Source organism: Urocitellus parryii, chromosome 2, assembly GCF_045843805.1.
Source record: "Urocitellus parryii isolate mUroPar1 chromosome 2, mUroPar1.hap1, whole genome shotgun sequence".
Lineage (NCBI taxonomy): Eukaryota > Metazoa > Chordata > Mammalia > Rodentia > Sciuridae > Urocitellus > Urocitellus parryii.
This window is the reverse complement of record NC_135532.1, coordinates 171,281,360-171,302,180: the sequence shown is the minus strand read 5'-3', so window position 1 is coordinate 171,302,180 and position 20,821 is coordinate 171,281,360. Positions and strand designations below refer to the sequence as shown.

Below are 20,821 nucleotides of genomic sequence, written 5' to 3'. Positions count from 1 at the left end.
AACAGGCTGAAATAAGGCTTTGCTTGATTTTGCTCCATATTGACCAAGGGTTATCATTGCTATTCTTGTCATGGAAGCTTCTCTAATTAGGTTTGGGCCGTCTTTTCATTTACATGAGGTTTTGGCAACCTTCAGAATAAAAATTAAATAATTGCACAACAAATAAATGATCCTGTCAAAAATACAAGGGAACAGTAAAATGGTGCAGTCACTGTGGAAAACAGTATGGCAGTTCCTCAAAAAATTCAAATACAATTACCACATGATCCAGTAATTCCACTTCTGGGTCTGTACCAAACAGAATTGAAAGCAGAAGTCAAAAAGATATCTGTACACCTATGCTCATAGCAACATTATTACAATAGCCCAAAGGTGGCAATAACCCAATGTCCACTGATATGTGACTGGATAAACAAAAAATGGTACATATAATGGAATACTCTTCAACCTTTAAAAAAAGAGAACCCTCAAACATGCTACAACATAATATTCATAGAGACAGAAGGTGGAATGGTGGTTGCCAGGAGCAAGGAAAAGGTAGAATAGGGAGATATTTTTCAATGGGTACAAAGTTTCAGATGGGATCATGAAAACACCCTGCAGTATGATGGTGATGGCTGCACAACAATGTGTATGTACTTAATACTACTCAAATAGCTGCTTAGGTGGCTAAAATGGTCGATTTTATGCTATATGTTTTACCACAATAAAAGAATACATATTGTGTCTATTATATGTGTGTATGTATACACACACATACATAATATAAACAAAGGCCCTGCCCTTTTCTACAATAAATGGATTGAAAAGTCACGAGGAACAACTTGTAAATAGTAGATTTTAAAATTTTATTTTGTATATACAAAACAAAATGCATAATGTAAATATAGTTTAAAATTTTGAAACAAACATCTAAGCAGTTACCATCCAACTTAGAAGTCAGAATGTCACTATTGAGATGACATCACTTCTGCTAGGGGTAATTTCCAATTCTAGATTTGTATTTATCATCATTCACTCTTTAATAGTAAAGGTGTGTGTGTGTGTGTGTGTGTGTGAGAGAGAGAGAGAGAGAGAGAGAGAGAGAGAGAGAGAGAGAGAGAGAGAGAGAGAGATCCCAAACAATATTTGTACCTTGCGCTCTCATCTCACCGCTAGATGGCAGGGCACCTGGGGGAGGCTGGAGACTCCTCCCTGGTGAAGGCTGGAGCATACTTATTGAGAATTGTGCTAACTTCTCAATAGTTGAAGCTTTTATCATCATGCAGTGAATTTCTCGATTTCCAACCGTGAATTTTACCTGTTTTTAAAAAATCTCTTTTGTCTGGTATCAGTTTGTCAATGTCAACTTCTTGGGGTTATTTGCATGTTTATATCATTTTTACCTTCAGTCTTTCTGGGTTTTTTTCAGATGTGACAGTACCTGTATTTTTAATAATCCACTCTGATAATTTCTATACTTTAATACATTTAGGACTATTTCTCTTGGTTGATTACTGACATGTAGGGAGGACTTTCTATCATGTTATTTGTCCACTTTTCCTACACTCTCCCCATCTCCTTTTTTTTTTTTGGTCATATTTTGGTGATTATATTAACTTATAATATAATTTTTGTAATATTACTTCTTAATTTTTTTAGTTGTAGGATGGGCACAACAATACCTTTATTTGTTTATTTTTATGTGGTGCAAGGGATTGAACCCAGTGCCTCACAAATGCTAGGTAAGTGTTCTACCACAGAGCCACAAACCCAGCCGTGTAGTACTACTTTTTAATACTTTGTACAAGGCCACATATGTAGAGTAAAATTTATACATACTTGGCTTTTTATCAAGTCTAAAATTAATCATTATATTTATCCTCCTCTACTTCCAAATAAAAGAACATTAAGTAAAAGGGAATAAAATACCATCAACCTCAGACTGCTTTAATTTCTCATCTAGGGATTTCCCAACTAGGCTGCTGCTGGTATAAATCTAAACCTAGATCTAGTCAGTAGCTACAAACTCTTGGAGGCTATTTTCCCCCAACAGGAAGCAGCATAGGAGACAGTTCTTCATTGATTACCCCTACCTGTAGGCCAATGTTTCCAGCCTTCCTTTCCACATTGAAGGTCTCAAACTTAGACCAGAAGGAAAATGCTTCAGTTTAGTCATTTGCTCTTTGTGAGCCAGGCCTGGTCTCTCTCCTCCCTGCATCTCAAAGTTTCAAATTTTTGCTCTCTACATTTGCCCTCAGGTGAGCCCTCATTTCTTCAGTAAGTCACTATTCTATATTCTGCTTCACTTTATTTGGTGCTTGAAGATTTCTCTCATTCTATGGCAAATTCAGCAAGACAATTGGAAAAGTATGTTTACTGAGATTTGTCTGGCAATCTAGGTGTAAGGGTGGTGGGTGGGGCTTTTGGTATTTTTAGCTTGTCCCTTTCTGTATTAAAAATGGAATCATAATATCATATTCATATGTGCATAGAATTATATACCATGTATAAACTTTAAATTTTTTGTTTCAATTTGTCTTTGCTTCAATTTGAACTTTTCATGTGAAAATGTTTGTTTCTTTCTTAAGATTAGATAAGAAGGCTGGGATCGGCTCAGTGGTAAGGGTAGTCACCTAGCATGTGTGAGGCCCTGGGTTCAATCCTCAGAACCACATAAAAATGAATATATAAAATAAAGATATTGTGCCCATCTGCAACTAAAAACAAAAACGATTAGATAGTCCAATAGCTGTTCAATAATTATTTTTATTTAGAAAGGCCTAATGTCAAATCAGAGGATTCAGAGTGTAAATTTTGCTACAACTTGTATCTGGCTAGTAAGAATTGAAGCAACTTGGAAAGATGCTCATAACATGCTGTTGAATAAATAGGGTTTGTGCAACCACAGTTTTCATTTATACAAACACATATACAGTTAGATTGAAACAAAATTGGGAAGAAGATATCCAATATTTGGGGGTGATATTATTAGGGAATATTTGTTTACTTCTGTTGATGTCCACTTTTTAAAGTGTGATGTTTTATATGAAGAACATAATTATTTACAACAAAAAACCAAGGATTAGTAAACCACTTTCTAGAATGCATCTGTGTTTGGGGTAGCAGAGTCCCCAATACTGAGACTGACAAACAGAGGCTGGGTGACCTCTGGTTCAGGATTGCTGTCATCTTATGATTCAAAGATTCCCATTTTATTTTCTCTCCTGTGCACAGGTCAAGCAATCAATGCCTCAGACTGATAAGCAAATATGCATCCCGCCCGAGCTGCCGGAATTGCTGAAGCAGTTTACCAAAGCGGCCATCCGGACCCAGCCCCAGGATCTCATCCAATGGGCTGCAGAGTACGTGTTCCTTTCTCACCTCCAGTCTCCTCGGGGAGAGAGAAAGGAGGAGAAAGGGTCATGAAAATTTGAGGTTGTCATGGCTGCAGCCAGAGAGTCCGGACTGATTAGCATAATCTCTGGCTAATTTTTCAGTTTTCTCGTTGCTTTTGATGTTTTAAAATCCACATATAAATACATCGAATGGGGAGAGATACCCTCCCCTAAGAGAGCTAGACTGAGCAGCTGGACGCCAAGGCTATAGGTCAAGTGTCCTAGTGTGAACAGTAAGAGTTAGACTTCTACATCACACCAGCACACGCCCGCCCCTGCCTGCATCCCGTCCCTCTGTCCCAGTGAAAAGGGAAGCACGGAATTTCCCAGGCCGGTTAGCCTGGATGAAACCAGGACCTCGTTCTCCTGTCTCGCCGCTAGATGGCAGGGCACCTGGGGGAGGCTGGAACTGGCCGGCGGAGTGGAGCGGGTGGATCTTTCCAAACTGGGTCCTTCCTGTAATGAGACATTTCTCCACGACTTGCGCCGGACTAGAGATACTTTGTATCTTACCTTTGGGGAAATTACTATTTTCTTTAAGGTTTCTTTGAACGAATCTGTTCTCTCAGCATAAAGATGTCCGCACAGTCACGAGGCATTTTGAAGAAGGCAACAGATGAGAGTGATGAGGTCAGGCTTGGTTGTGAGCGGTGTGCACAGGTGCCCCTTTTCCAAGAGCCCCCAGAGCCTGCTCAGTCAATGGAGCTTGCACAATAGCTGCTGGCTTGCGCTGAAGCAGCTTTATGCAGAAACCCTCTCAGCTATGAAATTGCTTCTTAGACAAACACTCCTGTTGGAAACTGGGTAACCAGGGCTTGGGGCAGGAGTTGGAAACTAACCAAACCTCCTGGATCCTGACTATTTTTACTATGATGATTACTTCCTTAATAGTAATTCAGTGGGAATGGGGGGATGAAGGGAGACTGCGGAGGAGCCCTGTGGTTGGGGGAAGGAAGAATGTTCTCAGCCTGAGGGTGAGTAGGTGTTCTGAGCAGAAGGGGAGGAGAGCTGTGAACACCTTTCAGATGGTATAAAATGTCTTCCAAGAGGGCCTTACAGTTTCTGAGCCAGTGTTCTGCACTCTTGGGCTGGACTAGGAGGAAGCTTTTAGAAATGGAGGGGAAAGTGAGCCAGCTGTGCCATAAAAAGAGACATTAAAAATAGAGTTGCTTCACCTAGTAATGAATCCTGTTTAGTTTTCCATTCTAAATTTGATCTATTACCTCTAAGATTGGACTTTAGCATCAGAAGACTGATTTTTTTTTTCAGCATAGTCAGACAGAGACTCTGTTTTATACTATACAATAGTTTAACACTCCATTTTATTGTTCTTTTGCTACTCTAGTATAGTTAGAAAAATGACATTTCTTAATATTGCCTCTGACATTTATGGAAGAAAACATTCCCCTATTGTAGACTGGTAGCACCTGTATTATATGATATGCTATAAATTTTTTAGACATCCGTGAAAAATCAGTTTGTACTTTAACTACAATGAAAAAGAGCATGACCTAAGAGCACTCTTCATCCTATTTAGACATGAAAAGCCCTTATCAGATTGTTTCATGTGATTACAAACTTGTAGCCTTTTAAAGGATAAAACTCCACACAATATTTCCAAGATATGTATTTAATTCATTGCAAGAAAGAATTTCCCTACATATTTGCTGTCAATGAGGAAACTACCTACCAGACATTTCAGCAGAACATACAATTATTTCTCCTGTAATAGGCATGTGTGACAATACAAATTTACTGTTTATAACCGTAGAATTGTTTACTTTCAAATGAAGCTTAATAACCCAGAGAACTAAATCCATGACTATAGCTTCATTTCCATGTTCTCCAACTACTCAGCTCCACTAAAAAGTCTAAAGATGTTTGAAGAATGCTGAGAATAATGAATGTTACTCTCCATCTCGGTAGTAACTTCTGTACAGTGAGGTGCCATGGTGTCATTGCCCTCGGTTTATATCACCCAATCTGGTTACAGAGCCTGAGGTTATACCCAACTTCAGTTGCCATGCTGCACCCATACCCATCGCAATACTGACCTGTCTGTAGAGAGTTCTCATGCACATTGTTAGAAGTGCCCTTGAAGCATTTCTTCTACCCTTCCTGTTGACATCCTCCAAGAGAGAACCTGGAGGGTGCTGCTTTAGGCCATGTGGTTTTAGCTTTGAATGCTCTGTGTCTTAAGAGACAGGCAATGGTTAACTCTATTGAATGGTTTCACCCTAAAATGGGCTGCTATAAAATTTCTACTCTGTTCTTTTCATGCTATCTGGAGAAAATAAAGGCCAGAATTTATTGATTCAGGCATAGACAGTAACAAGACTTTTGATGGAGAACACACCCTGCCATATAGCATCAACCACCATGTCACCTGCTCATACCCATTCCCTGCTGCAGACAGCCTCTTTCCATCCATGCCAATACTGAAATAGAACTTAGTTTATTTTCCACATTGTCCCCCAAAGTCCATTTCATTCACAAAGCAGTGGTGACCAGGCATGGTGTTACTGAAATTGTTGAAGAAACAAAGAGAAGCGTTTTGCTTCATGCGAATCATATTAAGCTTGAAACCTTCTTTGGCTTGTCTTCTCTCCTGAGCCTCCCTTAGTGCCCTGCCAGTCTTCTCTGTCTTCCTTGTAAAGCCTCAGGCCTCTCTCCCCAGCCAGAAACCCTTCCTCACTTACCCCAGGAGCCACTCTATTCCCTCCCCTTACTCAGGCAAATCATTTTTGTTCTCTTCCAAATTCTCTTCCCCACCCATTGCCTGATTCAACACAGATGTACACATGTATATATGTATATATCCTATACATATGTATCCTAGGATATATGACCCTCTGTGTATATGAAACACTAGGAGGGATGACTTGGGGAAAAACAAAACAAAACTTGACTGAATATGCCCCAATATAATTGCACAACATACTTTAGTTGGTTTGAATATTCCTCATCCTTAGAAATAAACTTTTATACCCTAAGCATGCTCCATTTCTTAAAGTAACACAATCAGGCTTTTCTCATATGCAAATGAACTAAGCACAGTGTCTAAATGCTTTCAAAATGTTCTTTCCTCTACTCTCTTCCCTTAAAAATGAGTCGGGGGAGAGGAAGAGGAAATTCCTCATGCAGCTGGAGGCTGCTGGAGTATGGGACACTCTCCACCCTGCTAATTTTTTTTTTTTTAGTCATACATGACAGCAGAATGTATTTTGACATATAATACATACATGGAATGTACATACATCAATCATAATGTCTATTCTATTCTGCTGCCCTTCCTATCCCTGCTAATTTTTGTCTTGCAGTTATTTTGGGTCTATGTCCCGTGGAGAGATCCCTCCAGTGAGAGAGCGGTCTGAGCGAGTTGCTTTGTCCAACTGGGCGGAGCTCACACCTGAGCTGTTAAAGATCCTGCATTCTCGGGTAAGAGGCATGCAGGGAAAGGTTGCTGCTCTGTGGGTACAAACAGAGGCCATCTGTTCCTCTGCCAGTCAGCTGTTCACTTAGCATGACCCTAAAGTTCACTAAACCTTGCCCTGAAGGTAAATGTCCCCTTGGGTAAATTGAGTAGGCCAAGGGCTAGCTTGTCATGGGGCCATCACAGATCCCCTTAAGCTGACACAATGTCCAGGGACTCAGTGCAGTGCTAATCCCTTCTCTCCTGAAAAATATGGGTCTGCAGTTGCTTAAAAGTGTCTCCCAGATGGATCAACAAGGCCATGACATGCGACCATCACACTTTGGGGAGGAGCTTATTGTAGTTCCCCAGTACAAACATAGCCTAGTTTTTAGGGAACACCCTGACATTCTCCCCAGCCCTGTCATCCTAGAAGTTGCCTGATAAATGAAAGAGGAGAAACTGGCTTGAGAAAGTTGGTGGTTTGGCCAATTCTCAAAAAAATATGGATTAGCACCACCATTCCTTGTCCTAAGATCTTGGCAGAGAGATCTGAGGCAATTCAGGACTGACTTAGCCAACGACCTCAGTTCCAGAGATTTAGTGTTTTATTAGAATCAGAGGGCTAGGAAAGGGGTTGGGGCTTCACTGGGGCAGCTGTGCCCTGGTCACTTTGTTGGCCAACAGTCAGTCATTCACTCCTGTCCTTTTAACTTCCAAGTTCCTTGTGCATTGAGCCTGATGGAGCTCTAGAGGGAGATCAAACAACGTTAGGCATCCAGTCTCAACCCCTACACATCAGCCATGTTTCCCACATCATTCCTGGGGAAATGGGAGGTAAATGAGATCCAGTGCAAAGAATTCAGTGGAGACTTGGAAGCAAGAGACCCTACATCTTGTTCTCATTTTACCACTTGTTAGTGGTCTCAACAAGTTCTTGCCCCTTGGGTTTGTCTTCAGTCTGTCCTATCTGTCATGTAGGGACAACCTAGGAATAAAACAAATCAAAAAAGCATCAGAAGAAATTAAAATACAAAGTAAATGTCTATCTCTAATATAATTCTGACATCTGAAGTTACAAAATATATATGCATATTAAATGATATCTCAGCATGCTCTTCAGTAACCTTGCAAGGAGAACTGCCAAAGAGGGTCCTCTGACCTCCCTAATTAATACCTACCCTCAACCCCACCCCTTTACATATGCTGGCAGAACTTGGGGACTGACCTGCCAATCAGGGCATCTCCTACCTTTCTCTTCATTCTTTATGTTGTGTCTGTCCTCTGCCCTGCAGGTTGGTGGCAGGCTGATCATCCATGCAGATGAACTGGCTCAGATGTGGAAGGTGTTGAATCTGCCAACAGATCTGTTTAATAGTGTGATGAACGTGGGTCGCTTCACGGAGGAGATCGAGTGGCTAAAGTTCTTAGCCCTTTCCTGCAGCTCTCTTGGAGTTGTAAGTTAGCCCCCCACCCCCCTTGAATTCCTTAAGGGAAAATCTTCCTCCAGACTTGGAAGGAAAATCCATCTACATATTATCACCCCTGCAGGGCTAATGACCAGCCTGCTTCTTTTTGTCTTCTCTTCCTCTCTGAATTAAGAAATGCATTTCTGTATGCATCAGCTGGAAGCAGGAGATGGGAGGAGGGAGAGAAAGAATTATCATCAGGTTTTAGGGACAGTTCAAATTATTTGTGAAATTTGATCATTGCCCTCAGATTTATTTTCACTCTACTCCACACCTTTCATTTATAATTCCTAGAGATAACCAAGAGCCAGCTATAGAATAAGACTTGCTCACTTGTAGATTCCAGACACCCTCAAGATATACCAATAGTGACTTTTTAAAAGGGGTGTAGCATTATAGAAAATGACTATTAGATAAACATAATTGGATGCAATGATCAGAGATAAGAAAGCAAGCAAAGAGAGATGAGGCTATTTCTAGAACTACAGTTATGACATCACTGTGCATACAGGATGTTCATACAAATTCATGCCTTTTCCAAATTTGACTTGTTTAGCAACTAGAAAAGCCATTTTCCTGTTTTGAAGCAAAAGATGCTAAAAACAGTTTTTTAATATACTTAAAGCTTAGGTAACTTATATGTGAACTCACCCTTGTTAATAATTGTTATGATAACTTAAATAAAAAGTGAATCAAAATTATTCATTTTTTAAAACTATCCCTGAAATGATACATACAAATTTAAGCATTAATGAGGGAATTATCACCTCAGCCCAAACCAACTGGTATGAAAAGGTAGTTTGAATTATTCAGCACATCTAAACACGATCTTGTTCTTTCTTCTCCAATATGCTTGGAACACATATTTGACATTCTGTTTCTGAGCAAATTTAGCAGAAATACTGTAGTTCAACTTTTGGGTTTCCCCTGTGACCTTTAGCATAATCATTTCTTTAAATAGAAGAAAAGGAGAGCCTTAAGGGTTGATTTTTTTCTTTATTGTCCTTATATAACAAATACATTACTATCCTCCAAAGAAGAGAGGAAAAGGTAGTAGGGGCAAATGAGCTGTCAATCACAACTGCTATCACTTCTGTGGGGGGGGGGCGGGGGGGCTCAAGAGCTGGATGCTTCGGCACATGCCTATTATAAACCCCAGGGATCCAAGAAGCTGAGGCAGGAGAATTGCAAGTTCAAGGACAGCCTCAGCAACTTAACAACACTCTCCCTGTTTCAAAATAATAAATAAAAAGGACTGGAGATATAGATCAGTGGTAAAGCATGCTTGGGTTCAATCCCCAGTGCCTTCGCTACCACCCACCCCCACCAAAAAAAAAAAAAAAAAAAGACACCAAGCCTCAAGTATTGGAAGAAATTACAAAAGAGAAAATTAAAATCACACATAAAATTCTCACAGGCCTACAAGTTTATTCATATCACATTCAGAGATGTATGTGTGGGGTTTTTTTGTTTGTTTGCTTCAGGTTTTGTTTTTGTTTTCTGGTGGGGTATAGTTTTTTATCTTATCTAAAGTTAATTCTGATGACCTTGATTTATCCCACCTGAAAAAAGGTAGAAGAGGAAGATAAATAGATTCCATTCAATCCAGGAGTTTAGTCTGATGCAATAAATGAAACTGCCTACAGGTAACTGTCTCTCTCAGGTTTCGCCTCACCATTCTCTCTGGGGTGGTTTAGGACCTCAGAGCAGCCAAGTAAAGGGGTTCCCATGCCTCCTAGTACTTTCCCGCCTTCCTCTGATCACAAACTGCTTACAGCTTAAGTTTTTGGTATCTCTCTGATTAGGCAAAGTCTGATGATGCTCCCCCCACCCCAGCCCCAGGCTCATCTCAGTTGTCACTCCTGCTGGGAACCTCTGAAATCTCTTCCAGGTTTTCTTCATCTGCTCCCTGGCTTTGGCAGTCTATGTTTCTCACCATCTTATGAGGTGTCCGACTTGTCCTCTTGTCTTCATACTTCACAGTAGCCAGGAGCAACTTTGGAAAGTCACACTCTGACCCTTCCTGTGCTTAGGTTACTAGGTGGCTACTAGTTTTCCTCTGATCGACCTGCCTCACAAATTGGGGTGGAGGAACAATGAAGTGAACTATATTTTTCCACTTCCCTTTTAAAATAAGGAGGTTGGATTGAAAGTTCTTTGAAGTTCTCTTACCTCTAGCATTCTGAGATTCTATTTCACCTTCTCTGTTCCCACCAAGGCACTCTCATGCCTACCTCTGGATAAGAGTGAACCATTCCAATTCTGAGGGATCCTGAGATATCTGACTTTGCCACTCACCATACCTATAAAAGAAGCACCTAGTGGGGAAGTTGGCCTAGAGTTCTAGTCTGTAAATAAAGAGTGTCCTGTGAATTCAAGAATCAGTACTATCATACCATTTGCATCATGTTGGACCATTTCTGGAAATTTAAATGTGGACTAGCTCAGTGCTAGGGTCTGAAACTTTGTATCTTCCCCACCCAACTCATATGTTGAAACCTAACTCTCCAAGGGTGGGTATTAGGGGTTGTGGAGCCTTGGGGAAGGGATTAGAGCCTTATAAAGAAGCTTGAGGGAGGTCTGTTTGCTCCTTCTTCCATGTGAAGACACAGTGAGGAGTCTCCATCATGAGGAATGGGTCCTCTCCAACCCCTGAATCTACTGGCCTCTTGATCTTGGACTTCCCAGCCTCTAGAACTGTGAGCAATAAATTTCTGTTGTTTATAAATTAATTAGTCTAAGATATTGTGTTATAGCAGCCCAGACTAAGACAGAATGTCACCAGCCAGTGGAGGCCTTGTTTCTAGATAATCCACATAGCTGTCCTTAGAGACAAGCCAGGAATTCCTCCTTCCTTTGTAAGCTAGTTTTGATCTCTGTGCCATCTAGAGAAGCAGTTTGCTCCTTGTGGAAGAGACCATTGCAGGAACTTTCACTCCACTGGGTAATAACAGTACTGACTCCAGTCGGAGCTCTCCAGACCTAACACACATGGTTCCAAAAGCTTCAGCATGCAGACCAGTGTCCCTCTTCCCTTTCACTCCTTCCTCCAGGCTGGCCTATACCACCTCCTGCTCCACTAAGACTGATTATATAGATCATATAGAGAGTATAAGATCATGTTCACTTGAAGGAATGACTTCTCGATTGTTAGCAAACCATTCCTTTCTGAGCCTTTTGCCTCTGTGTTTGAAAACGAGGCTTGTAAAATGTTAAGGCCATCTCTGTGAAAATGGATTCCTATCCCACAGAGAAGTCTTGTGAATGAGAATGGAGATCTCTGCTTACTTTAATTTGTTTGAATTTATCAAAAGGCTATAGTCTGGGACTGGGGATATAGTTCAGTTGATAGAGTGCTTGCCTTGCATGCACAAGGCCCTGGGTTCAATCCCCAGCACCACAAAAGAAAAAAAAAAAAAAAGAAGCTATAATCCAAAGAGTTTTTTTATCCATTTATTAAATCTTTTAAAAATTTAAAAATCTATGAGAGCTTTAGAATTTGAGGGTTTATTGTTTTAATAACCAATAAATGATACACCCACTGTATTCAAGGGCTGCTATAACAAAGTACCACAGACTGGGTGGTATAGACAACAAAAATTTATTGTCTCACAGTTCTGGCAGCCAAAAGTTTTAAGATCAAGGAATCAGCAGGGTTGGTTTCTTCCAAGGGCCCTTTCTTTGCCTTATAAAAAACCATCATCAACCAATGTAATTCCACATCATGCACAACTAGAAGAATGGGAAGTTATACTCCCTATATGTGTAAAATGTCAAAATACATTCTACTGTCATGTACAACTAGTAAGAACAATTTTAAAAGATATTTATAGCTATAAAAAAAAACTATCATCACCCTGTGTTCCTCTGACTCCACATGTCTAGAGTCTTACTCTGTGTCCTAATTCCCTCTTCTTATAAACACACCAATCATATTTAATTGGGGACCATCCCAAGGACTTCATTTTTTAAAAAAAGTTCTTTGTTGGAATATAATTATATTCTCAGGTTCTGAGGCTTATGGTTTTAACATGTGAGTGGGAAGGATACAGTTCAGCCCATAACAGCACCCCAACGAAGAGGATGACAGAACAAAAGAAATAGGGGTGCAGAGAGAAGTCAAAAGAATGAGCTGTGGATAAAAATTATGTAGTTCAGGACTGGGTGTGGTGACACATACTTATAATCCCAGCGACTCAGGAAGCTGAGGCAAGAAGATTGCAAGTTTGAGGCCAGACTCTGCAGTTTAGTGAGACTCTCAGCAACTTAGTAAGATTTTGTCTTAAAATAAAAATTAAAAAATAAAAAGGGCTGAGGATGTAGCTCAGTGGTTGAGCACAGGAGTTCCATCCCCAGTACCACAAAAAAAGAAAAAGAAAAAGTTCAGTTTAATTTACGTACATTGATACTTGCAAATGTACCCCAAACCTTTGTCATGCTAACCTCATCTCACAGTCATGGGGTCCCATCCTCACTGATAACCTCATGTATGTCCACCCTCCCTCTCTTAGGTGGAAATCCCTGGAATGATGCCTCATCCTGTGCTTCACCTCCAGAGCCACAGCTGTTGCAAACCCCAAATTTCTTTGGCATCATTTTTATTTTTAAATCATTGCACAGTGAAGATTCTATTTCATAAAATAACAATGCTTGTTAAATGGAAAGAAATGAAATTTAAATATTGACTCAATTAAAATTAATAATTAGTTAATGCAAATAACATTTGAATTCACTGCCTTCAAGGAAAACTGTCACTCCAGGAGGATGGGCTGACTTTCTTCCACATCTTTGCCTGCTGTATGACATACAGACTTACACCCTGGGTAATACACACCAAAGCAAAAGAAGTGCCATCTAGACATTTGTTATGTTCAGGCAGAGGGTAGGAGTAGAATCATGAGCATCAACGGCAAGGAAGAGCAATTCTCCACTGGCCATGCACATGGGAGAGACAGTGGCTATTTGTTCATCCCTAGTTCACTACGCAGGGCTGATTTTTCACTGCTCCCTGGAAATTGTGTAAGGCATCTGTGCACCATCTCTTTCTGTAAACCACCAAGATATATATGCTGACCTATCTCTGCTAATTCAGAGCTCAGCAGTCTTTTCTTTGAATCACTCCTTTTCTTTGCCCCATCACTTCACAACTCTCTTACTTGTGAAATTTATGCAAAGGCTACATTTATTTAAAGATGTAGGATCAGTTCTGAACATGATTCTTTAATGTTCAAGTTTCATTGTAAGGTGTGATTGCTTTGGTAGCAAACCTTCTATTAAAACTGGCACATCATCTGCTCATTTCCCCCCCAGAAACACTAGGGTTAGTATTATGCAATATAGATGATTCTGCTTAGATGTATCTGCATGTTTAGAAGAATGGTTTTATCTTGATACTCAGTCCTATTTTCCTAGCATTTGGAACTCCTGTCTTCCAAAGAATATTGCCCTTTTCTTACATTTTCTCCCCTACTTTGACATTCCTCAAATAATTCATTAGACTACAACAGGCTGGAAAAATTACCTCAACCCTTTAGAAATAAGACTGGAAAGAAATAATAAGAACTAATTCTAATTTTATAGCCTGTAAAATCAATGACCCCCATCTTTAATAAGGAATTGGCTGATTAAAGTCACAAATAACTTATGAGTTTCTAGCAGCTTGTAAATTTAATTTCTTGAGAATAGCCCTCTAACAAAGAAAGGAAAGAAAAAGATACCCCTTTAATAATCAATGTTTTTAGATGAATTAAGTGCTATTTTGAGGATAAAATGCTAAACTTTCTAGAATCTTAAATCATAGTCAACTTCATTTTATAAGAGCAATATTTTTGTTTTCTCTCTTGTACCTAAACTGATCTCAGAACTCTAGCCTAGAAGAGTAACTTTCTTCATGTATCTTATAGACCATTGCCAAAACTCTTAAGATAGTGTGTGAAGTTTTATCCAGTGACCATGATGGTGGACCTCCACGGATCCCTTTCAGCACCTTCCAGTTTCTCTACACATATATTGCTGAAGTGGATGGAGAAATCTCTGCATCCCATGTCAGCAGAATGCTAAACTACATTGAACAGGAAGTGTAAGTAAACTTTTCCCAGTAAGAATACTGGGGAAAATAAACTAAAAATCTAATAGGCCAAGTTATAGTGGTCCCTACAGATGATCCCTGGCTTACCATGGCTTGACATATGATATTTTAAAATTTTATGATGGTAAGAAAGCATCACCCATTCAGTAGAAACTAAACTTCAATTTTTAAATTTTGATCTTTTCCTTGGCTGGCAATATATGGTTCAATGCTCCCTCATGATGCAGGCGATGGCAGCAGCTAGCCCCAGCTCCCATTCAGCTTGTGATCCTGAAGGGAAGCAACTGATATTCCACAGTGTACTGTGAAATATAGATCTGAAAGAAACAAGGAAGGGGAAAGAAAAGAATGGTATAGGGACAATGATTCTTGGAGCGCTTGAAACCAACAGCAGAGGCAGTAGCACCTGGGAACATGTTAGACATGCAGAATTCCAGGCTGCACCCTGGGCCTCCTGAATCATAAACTCTAGGGATTCGACCCAGGAATATGTGTCTTAGCAATCCCTTCAGGTGCCTCTAATGCTGCTGCTCAGGCTTGACCAGAGGAGGAGGAGGAGGAGGAAGAAGAGAAGGGGCAGTCAAGAGTTAAGAGAAAAAGGGGTGATGGACCCAGAGCAGAAGCAGAACTATTGGAGTGAGAGAGTTGTTTCTAGGTTATCTTTTTAAAGATTATTTGTTAAACAAACTAACCACAGATATCCATTTTTCCAAACAGAATTGGTCCTGATGGTTTAATCAAGGTGAATGACTTTACCCAAAATCCCAGGGTTCGGCTGGAATAAAAACACGGTTTTGGCAATTTTAAAGGAAGATACAGAGATGATTGTACTTCGCAATGGTTTAACCCCATACACCATCCAAAGTCAATTTTCTTGTGCAACTGGTACACACAAATAAACAATTAGGCAAACGTATGAAATTAGAATTGTGTGGAATGAAGGTGTAAAACTGTCAGAACAAGACATGGTATCAGATTTTAGTATTCTTCCCACATGGGCACTGAATAAAAATGGCTGATGATATGCGGATAGAAAACACATTTCTAGTCAAAGCCAGGCTTAGATTTTGAAAGGTAGAATGCTAACCAGAGTTCTGATGTTTTGTGATTGCTAGATGGAATTTAGATGAGAATCTTTTACATGGTCAATCATTTTTACCAGTTTATTGCAACATTTACTGGTCCTGTGCTAGTCGTTCAACTCATTCACTTATTCATCATTGTTTATTGAGGCTAGCCATGTGCCAGGAATAGGTTTTCAGATAAATACAGGATTCCCAGTTGAATTTTAATTTCTAATATATGATAATTTTTTTAGTGGTTGGTTGGTTTTGCTAAACCTGGCAACCCTAGCCGGGATCTCTGCTGGGTATATACAAATAAATCATATCTGATTTCTGCCCTCAAGGAGCTCACAACCTAACACTAAGACATGAACATAAATCATTTTAATGTAAGTGGCCCTGAGACATACTACAAGAACGTTCCAGTTGTCAGTATTAAAGTATCAGTGTCAGCTGATTTTTCTGGAACATTACACATGTAATGGGACCTTCTAGGAGAAATCCCCTGCATGAGTACAAGACCTCCTGACTGGATCTTAAAGAGTTTTCTTTTTTGAAGGAAGTAGAAGAGATGAACTGTGATTTTTGTTCTTAACACCAGTCATACCAAGGTCTGGGTAGGTCCTTTCTACTTGTAATACTATTTCCTTTTAAAAGCTGTTACTCAGGGCTGGGGCTTTAGCACATGGGAAGCACTGAAGTTCAATCCTCAGCAGTGCATAAAAATAAATAAAATAATAAGTAAAATAAAGATATTGTGTCCATCTACAGTTAAAAAATATTTTTTAAAGTTATTGCTCAAAAATTACATTAGCTTGTAGGCATATATCTCTGTATATAAACTGGAGAGAAATTTGTCTGTGAGTGTCTACGATGAAAGGAGAATGTGATGGGAAGTTATATGGGCCTTGATTTCTACCCAGAATGAAACAAAGGGGCTGAAACAAATTCTTCCCCCTGAGTCATTGGGCTGCACCTGCAAAAGGTAGGCAACAAGAAATCCTGCCTGCTAGCCAGTGTGGCCCATGATTTCTATACACTCTGGGACCTAGGGCTGTTTGAAAGGGGGACGTTTTGCAGGTGAAATCTGGCACTATCATTCACTGGTATTAGAGGATGACTAAAATCCATTAATCTCCTTCAGTTTCTTGGTGTGTCTGTTTCTCTTTCACTGTGACCAAGGCATTAAAACACAGTCTTGTCCAGGAGTTGGAAGGGATGGGAGCAAAGGTGGGGAATCTCTAATCTGGAAGTTTCTAAAATAACCATATTAAGTTAATAATCATAACAGAAGCAAAAAAAGTCCTTTGTCCATTTTGGAAAATAGATTGAAATCAGAAACTCAATCTGTGTAGCCCTGAGCATATTCCCTCAAGAGTAGGCTAATGAAATTCCAGCCATCAAATGTGTATTGGACATAGCTATGAATTTATCGATAGTTCTGTAGCCATCAGTTGCAACTAAACTCAATCGGCAAAACCACCGTTGCACTGCCAATGGCTCCTCTAAGCCAACACTTGATATGTACCATTTTCCTCACTGTGGCAACATTTCTTCTAAGCTATTGATGTTGCTCATTCATAGGTGCTTTCCAGAAACAGCCTCCACAGCACATCCACCAAACCAACCTGCTTCAGCAGTCACTCCAAGACTAGAAAAAAGCTTTGTCCTCCACTGGGGTTTACCATTTTAACAATATGATAAATGTTATATTAATGATAATAGCCAGTATTTATTGAGCCACTGTATGCAATGCTTTACATACCTTCTCAAAACTTTTTTGACAATCAAACCTTATGAAGTCTGGGCCATTACCCCCGTTTTATGGATGAAGAAACAAACTTAGAGAAATTAATTTGCTAAGTGTCACTGGTAAGAAAGAATTTGAATCCAGGTTCATCTGGGTAAAACTTCATTGCCTTGTATGTATGCTTAATGCCAGTCTAGGTATGGGATTTACTCTATAAAATGTCCTGGAACAGGGATTCAAGTGCAAATGGTTTATTTTGGAGGCAATACCAAGAGCAGTGAAGAGGGATGAGGAAGAGCAATGTTAAAAGATAGGAAGAAAGTCACAAAGGGTGTGTTGTCCAGCTATTACCCCTGGATTCCAATACTGTAGGGAACTCTGGGACACAAGACATCTCAGAGTCATCCCAATTTGAGGAATAGGAACACTCTTCATCATTGACTAAAGGCTTTCTGCATTTTTTTATTCCCCTGAGCCTGATCCTTTTGCTCCAGAAAAATGGCTCTCAGGCACGAAGTCATAGGTGTTCACAATAAACAGCCATCAGCAGCTGCTGTATACTGTTCAGATGTTTTAATAAAAGTTTTAACATTTTAATCATTATTATTATATTATCCACAGCTTCTTTTTGAAACTTCTTGAGTCAGGCACAAGTCCACGGGGACTGCAGGGCAACAAGTGACTGACATGTGCTGTATTAAATTTCACACTTAACACAAACCTGGCACACTGTACCAAATGGTTTCTTATGAGATCATTCCAAGGACTCTATTGATACTTGCTGTCAACATACCCTTGTCAGACCATCCCACTGGCCTTCCTATTTTGCCTGGCAATAGCTGAATCCTAGCATGACCCCAGTTAAGCTGTCAAACAGATCCTTGGAACAGATGGTGTGTAGTTCTCCTTTAAAAAGAAAAACATTCAGGAAGCAATAAAATCAGGATTTTATAAAGAAAAAGAAGTGGGTTCTTTCTTTCCTAAGTTAAGCTATTTTGATTAAAGTGAAGACTGAAGATACATTTAAAGCTTCAGTGGAAAAATGCAAAGATCATGGCTCAATTCCATTTTCACTATGCTCCTTGCTCCCCTCTCCTTGATGCTGTTCAAGCAGAGACCTATCATCTCTATTTAGCCAACAACTTCCAGGATCACCAGGGCTGTGCAACAGAAGGAGCTGGACACTCTGGTGTGGGTGGCCAGTTTTGAATTAGAAGAGGAATCTTAATCTAAAATGCTTGGAGCAGCTCCTGAACACCTCTGATGATATTCCATAAAAATGTGCTTCAGAAATGTACACATTAGCATTTTTCTGAGGGAAAAAAATCACAAAACTTATAAACTTGTATATGATTTCAAAAGGTCCAAAACCTTTGGTTTGGAAATAGCTCCAGAAAGTACCAAATGGTTTAAAAAGAGGCAAGAGAATAGTCAGGTCTTTTTGAGCAGAACTGAGTCAGGCCTCCAACATGTGACATTATCCACAGCCTCTTTTTGAAACTTATATTCTGGCAATAAATTTAGATTTTCATGTACTTGAAACTTGAGTTGTCTTCTCTAAATCAGAACCTGGTCAAACATGAACAGAGACTTTCCCACTTTGGAGATGAGCCCATTGCAAAAGTCATTGGTCCAAAGTGCTGAGTGATCTACCTGATAGACAAGTAGAGTTAAACACCCATGATAACAGTGATTAATCTTCTAGATCAGGACTAGCCCTGGACAACCTGAATTTCAGGTAGCTGTTAGCCCAATGCAAGAAAACAGTCCAAACAATGGTTGGTTCATTTACTTAACAAACGATTTAAACAGTTCTACGATGTGCAAGGTGTTGTGCAAGGCACTGGGGATCCTGTACTGAACAAGGTAAAGTCCTTGCTGTCACAAGATTAAATTATTCTTGGGAAGACAGACATCAAACAAATAGTCATAACTGTAATTGTGGAAATGGTGTTATTCTATTATAGTCTAGGGGCACATGAATTAGTTTGCCAAAGCAAGACAGAGGTAGAAGGAAAAGCTTTCTTGAGGAAGTAATCTGAGGGCAAACTTGGAAGCCTACAGCATTGGTTACCACAGATAACAGAAATGTGTTTTGTACCCTACACTCCCTCGCCAGGCTCCAAACTTAAATACCCAGTAGCTGACTCAGTCTTCTGTTGGATACTTCCAAGGCACTCCCTAATTCAACATGCCCCCAAACGACTTCCTAGTTTGCATTTTCCTATAATAAAATGTTTGGGGAAAATGTTTCTATAAACTTCCCTTCTCAATGAATGCCTACCCTTTGCCTTACTTCCAAATTCTAATACCAAATTCTACCCATTTGAGCTCCTACACCTCTCTCAAATCTGTTCATCTTTCCTCCTCATTCCCACCCAGTTTCCCATTGCTTACAAGGCCTTCATAAGGCATCCAGGTCTTCTATGAGTCTGGTCCCGACAGAAAACCAGAAGACAGCCAGATTTTGAAGATAACGAAAAGATTTACAGAGCTGTGGACAAGGAAATTACCAAGGGGTGTTGAAGTACCCAGACTATCACCCCTTGGACTGAAGGGACTAGGGGGATGTTATATTTTAGGAGCCAGGAGAGAGCTGGACTCCAAAAAGCTCCCCTGAGGAGCTATAGTAGCAAAAGTCACTGCATCAGCCAGATGGTTGAGAGGAGGAATACCCCAATCTCTCTCCTCCCTCCCCTATCTTCTGCTAGTTATTCCTATCAACTAAACAAAACCAGAAGCTATATCATCAGCCCTTTTATTTCTTCACTTATTTATTTATTTATTTTAATTAGAATCTTGCTAAGTTGCTGAGGCTAGCCTCAAACTTGCCACCCTACTGTGTCAGCCTTCCCAGTTGCTGGGATGGCAGGCTTGTGCCTCTGTACCTGACTTGTTCTTTCGATTTTTTAAAAAGCCATGATATTCAAATCCCTCATGGGCTCAACAACAACAATGATAACATGGCAGCAGACTAGATTTGGTCAGGGCCATAGTGGAGACTCTGGCTCTACCATGCAGCCAGCCATGTTTGTGAAACATCAGTTAGTTCCTGGTGACCCTGCTGGAACCTTTGGACATTCCAATACCTTTTGAATAATAACTCAAAGCCTTGACCTATGAGAACTTCAGAGTCTGACAATACGTACATCTCCATCCTCACTCTCTATATTCAGCTACAAGGGCCTCTTCCAGTCCTTCTTATTCAACACCATGCTGTTTCTGTCTATTTTAAATACTGTTCTCTCCCCTCTTCATTGAGTTTACTTTAAGATATCAGCTCACTGATATTTATAATAGCAAATAACAATTCCAAACAGTGAGAAACAATAGAACATTACTCAGTCATCTTATAATTGTAGATTAATGAGAAAACAATGTTGAGATGTTAAGATAAAACACATTATGGTAACATGTATCATATCATATTGTTGTAATACATTTATACATATACACCCAGGTGGGGAAAAGTCTGGAAGGGAATGCACCAAAGCATGGGTAGTTGGGTCATGGGTGATTTTTTTTCTTTTTTCTTATCTATATTTTCTAGAGCAAATATGTATTAAGAAAAAATCAATGTTTTAAAAAAATAAATTAAGAAAAACATCTAGAGGGCTGGGGATGTGGCTCAAGCGGTATCACGCTCGCCTGGCATGTGTGC

At 39.8% G+C, this 20,821-nt stretch overlaps 1 protein-coding gene across 1 annotated transcript; it reads left to right on the top strand.

Moving 5' to 3' along the window:
* Nucleotides 1-3,228: 3,228 nt before the first annotated feature.
* On the top strand, nt 3,229-15,130 carry LOC113187970 (ropporin-1). The gene is made up of 5 exons (XM_026396114.2): nt 3,229-3,344; nt 6,698-6,815; nt 8,085-8,246; nt 14,162-14,337; nt 15,064-15,130. The coding sequence occupies exons 1-5, from the start codon at nt 3,229-3,231 to the stop codon at nt 15,128-15,130; spliced, it is 639 nt and encodes a 212-aa protein (XP_026251899.2).
* Nucleotides 15,131-20,821: the final 5,691 nt, after the last annotated feature.

Bases quoted from the DNA above. Each gene is read 5' to 3' on its own strand.
- LOC113187970 (XM_026396114.2), top strand. From the start codon at position 3,229: ATGCCTCAGACTGATAAGCAAATATGCATCCCGCCCGAGCTGCCGGAA. The intron at 6,816-8,084 runs GTAAGAGGCATG...TCTGCCCTGCAG, and splicing joins TAAAGATCCTGCATTCTCGG to GTTGGTGGCAGGCTGATCAT. The intron at 8,247-14,161 runs GTAAGTTAGCCC...TGTATCTTATAG, and splicing joins CCTGCAGCTCTCTTGGAGTT to ACCATTGCCAAAACTCTTAA.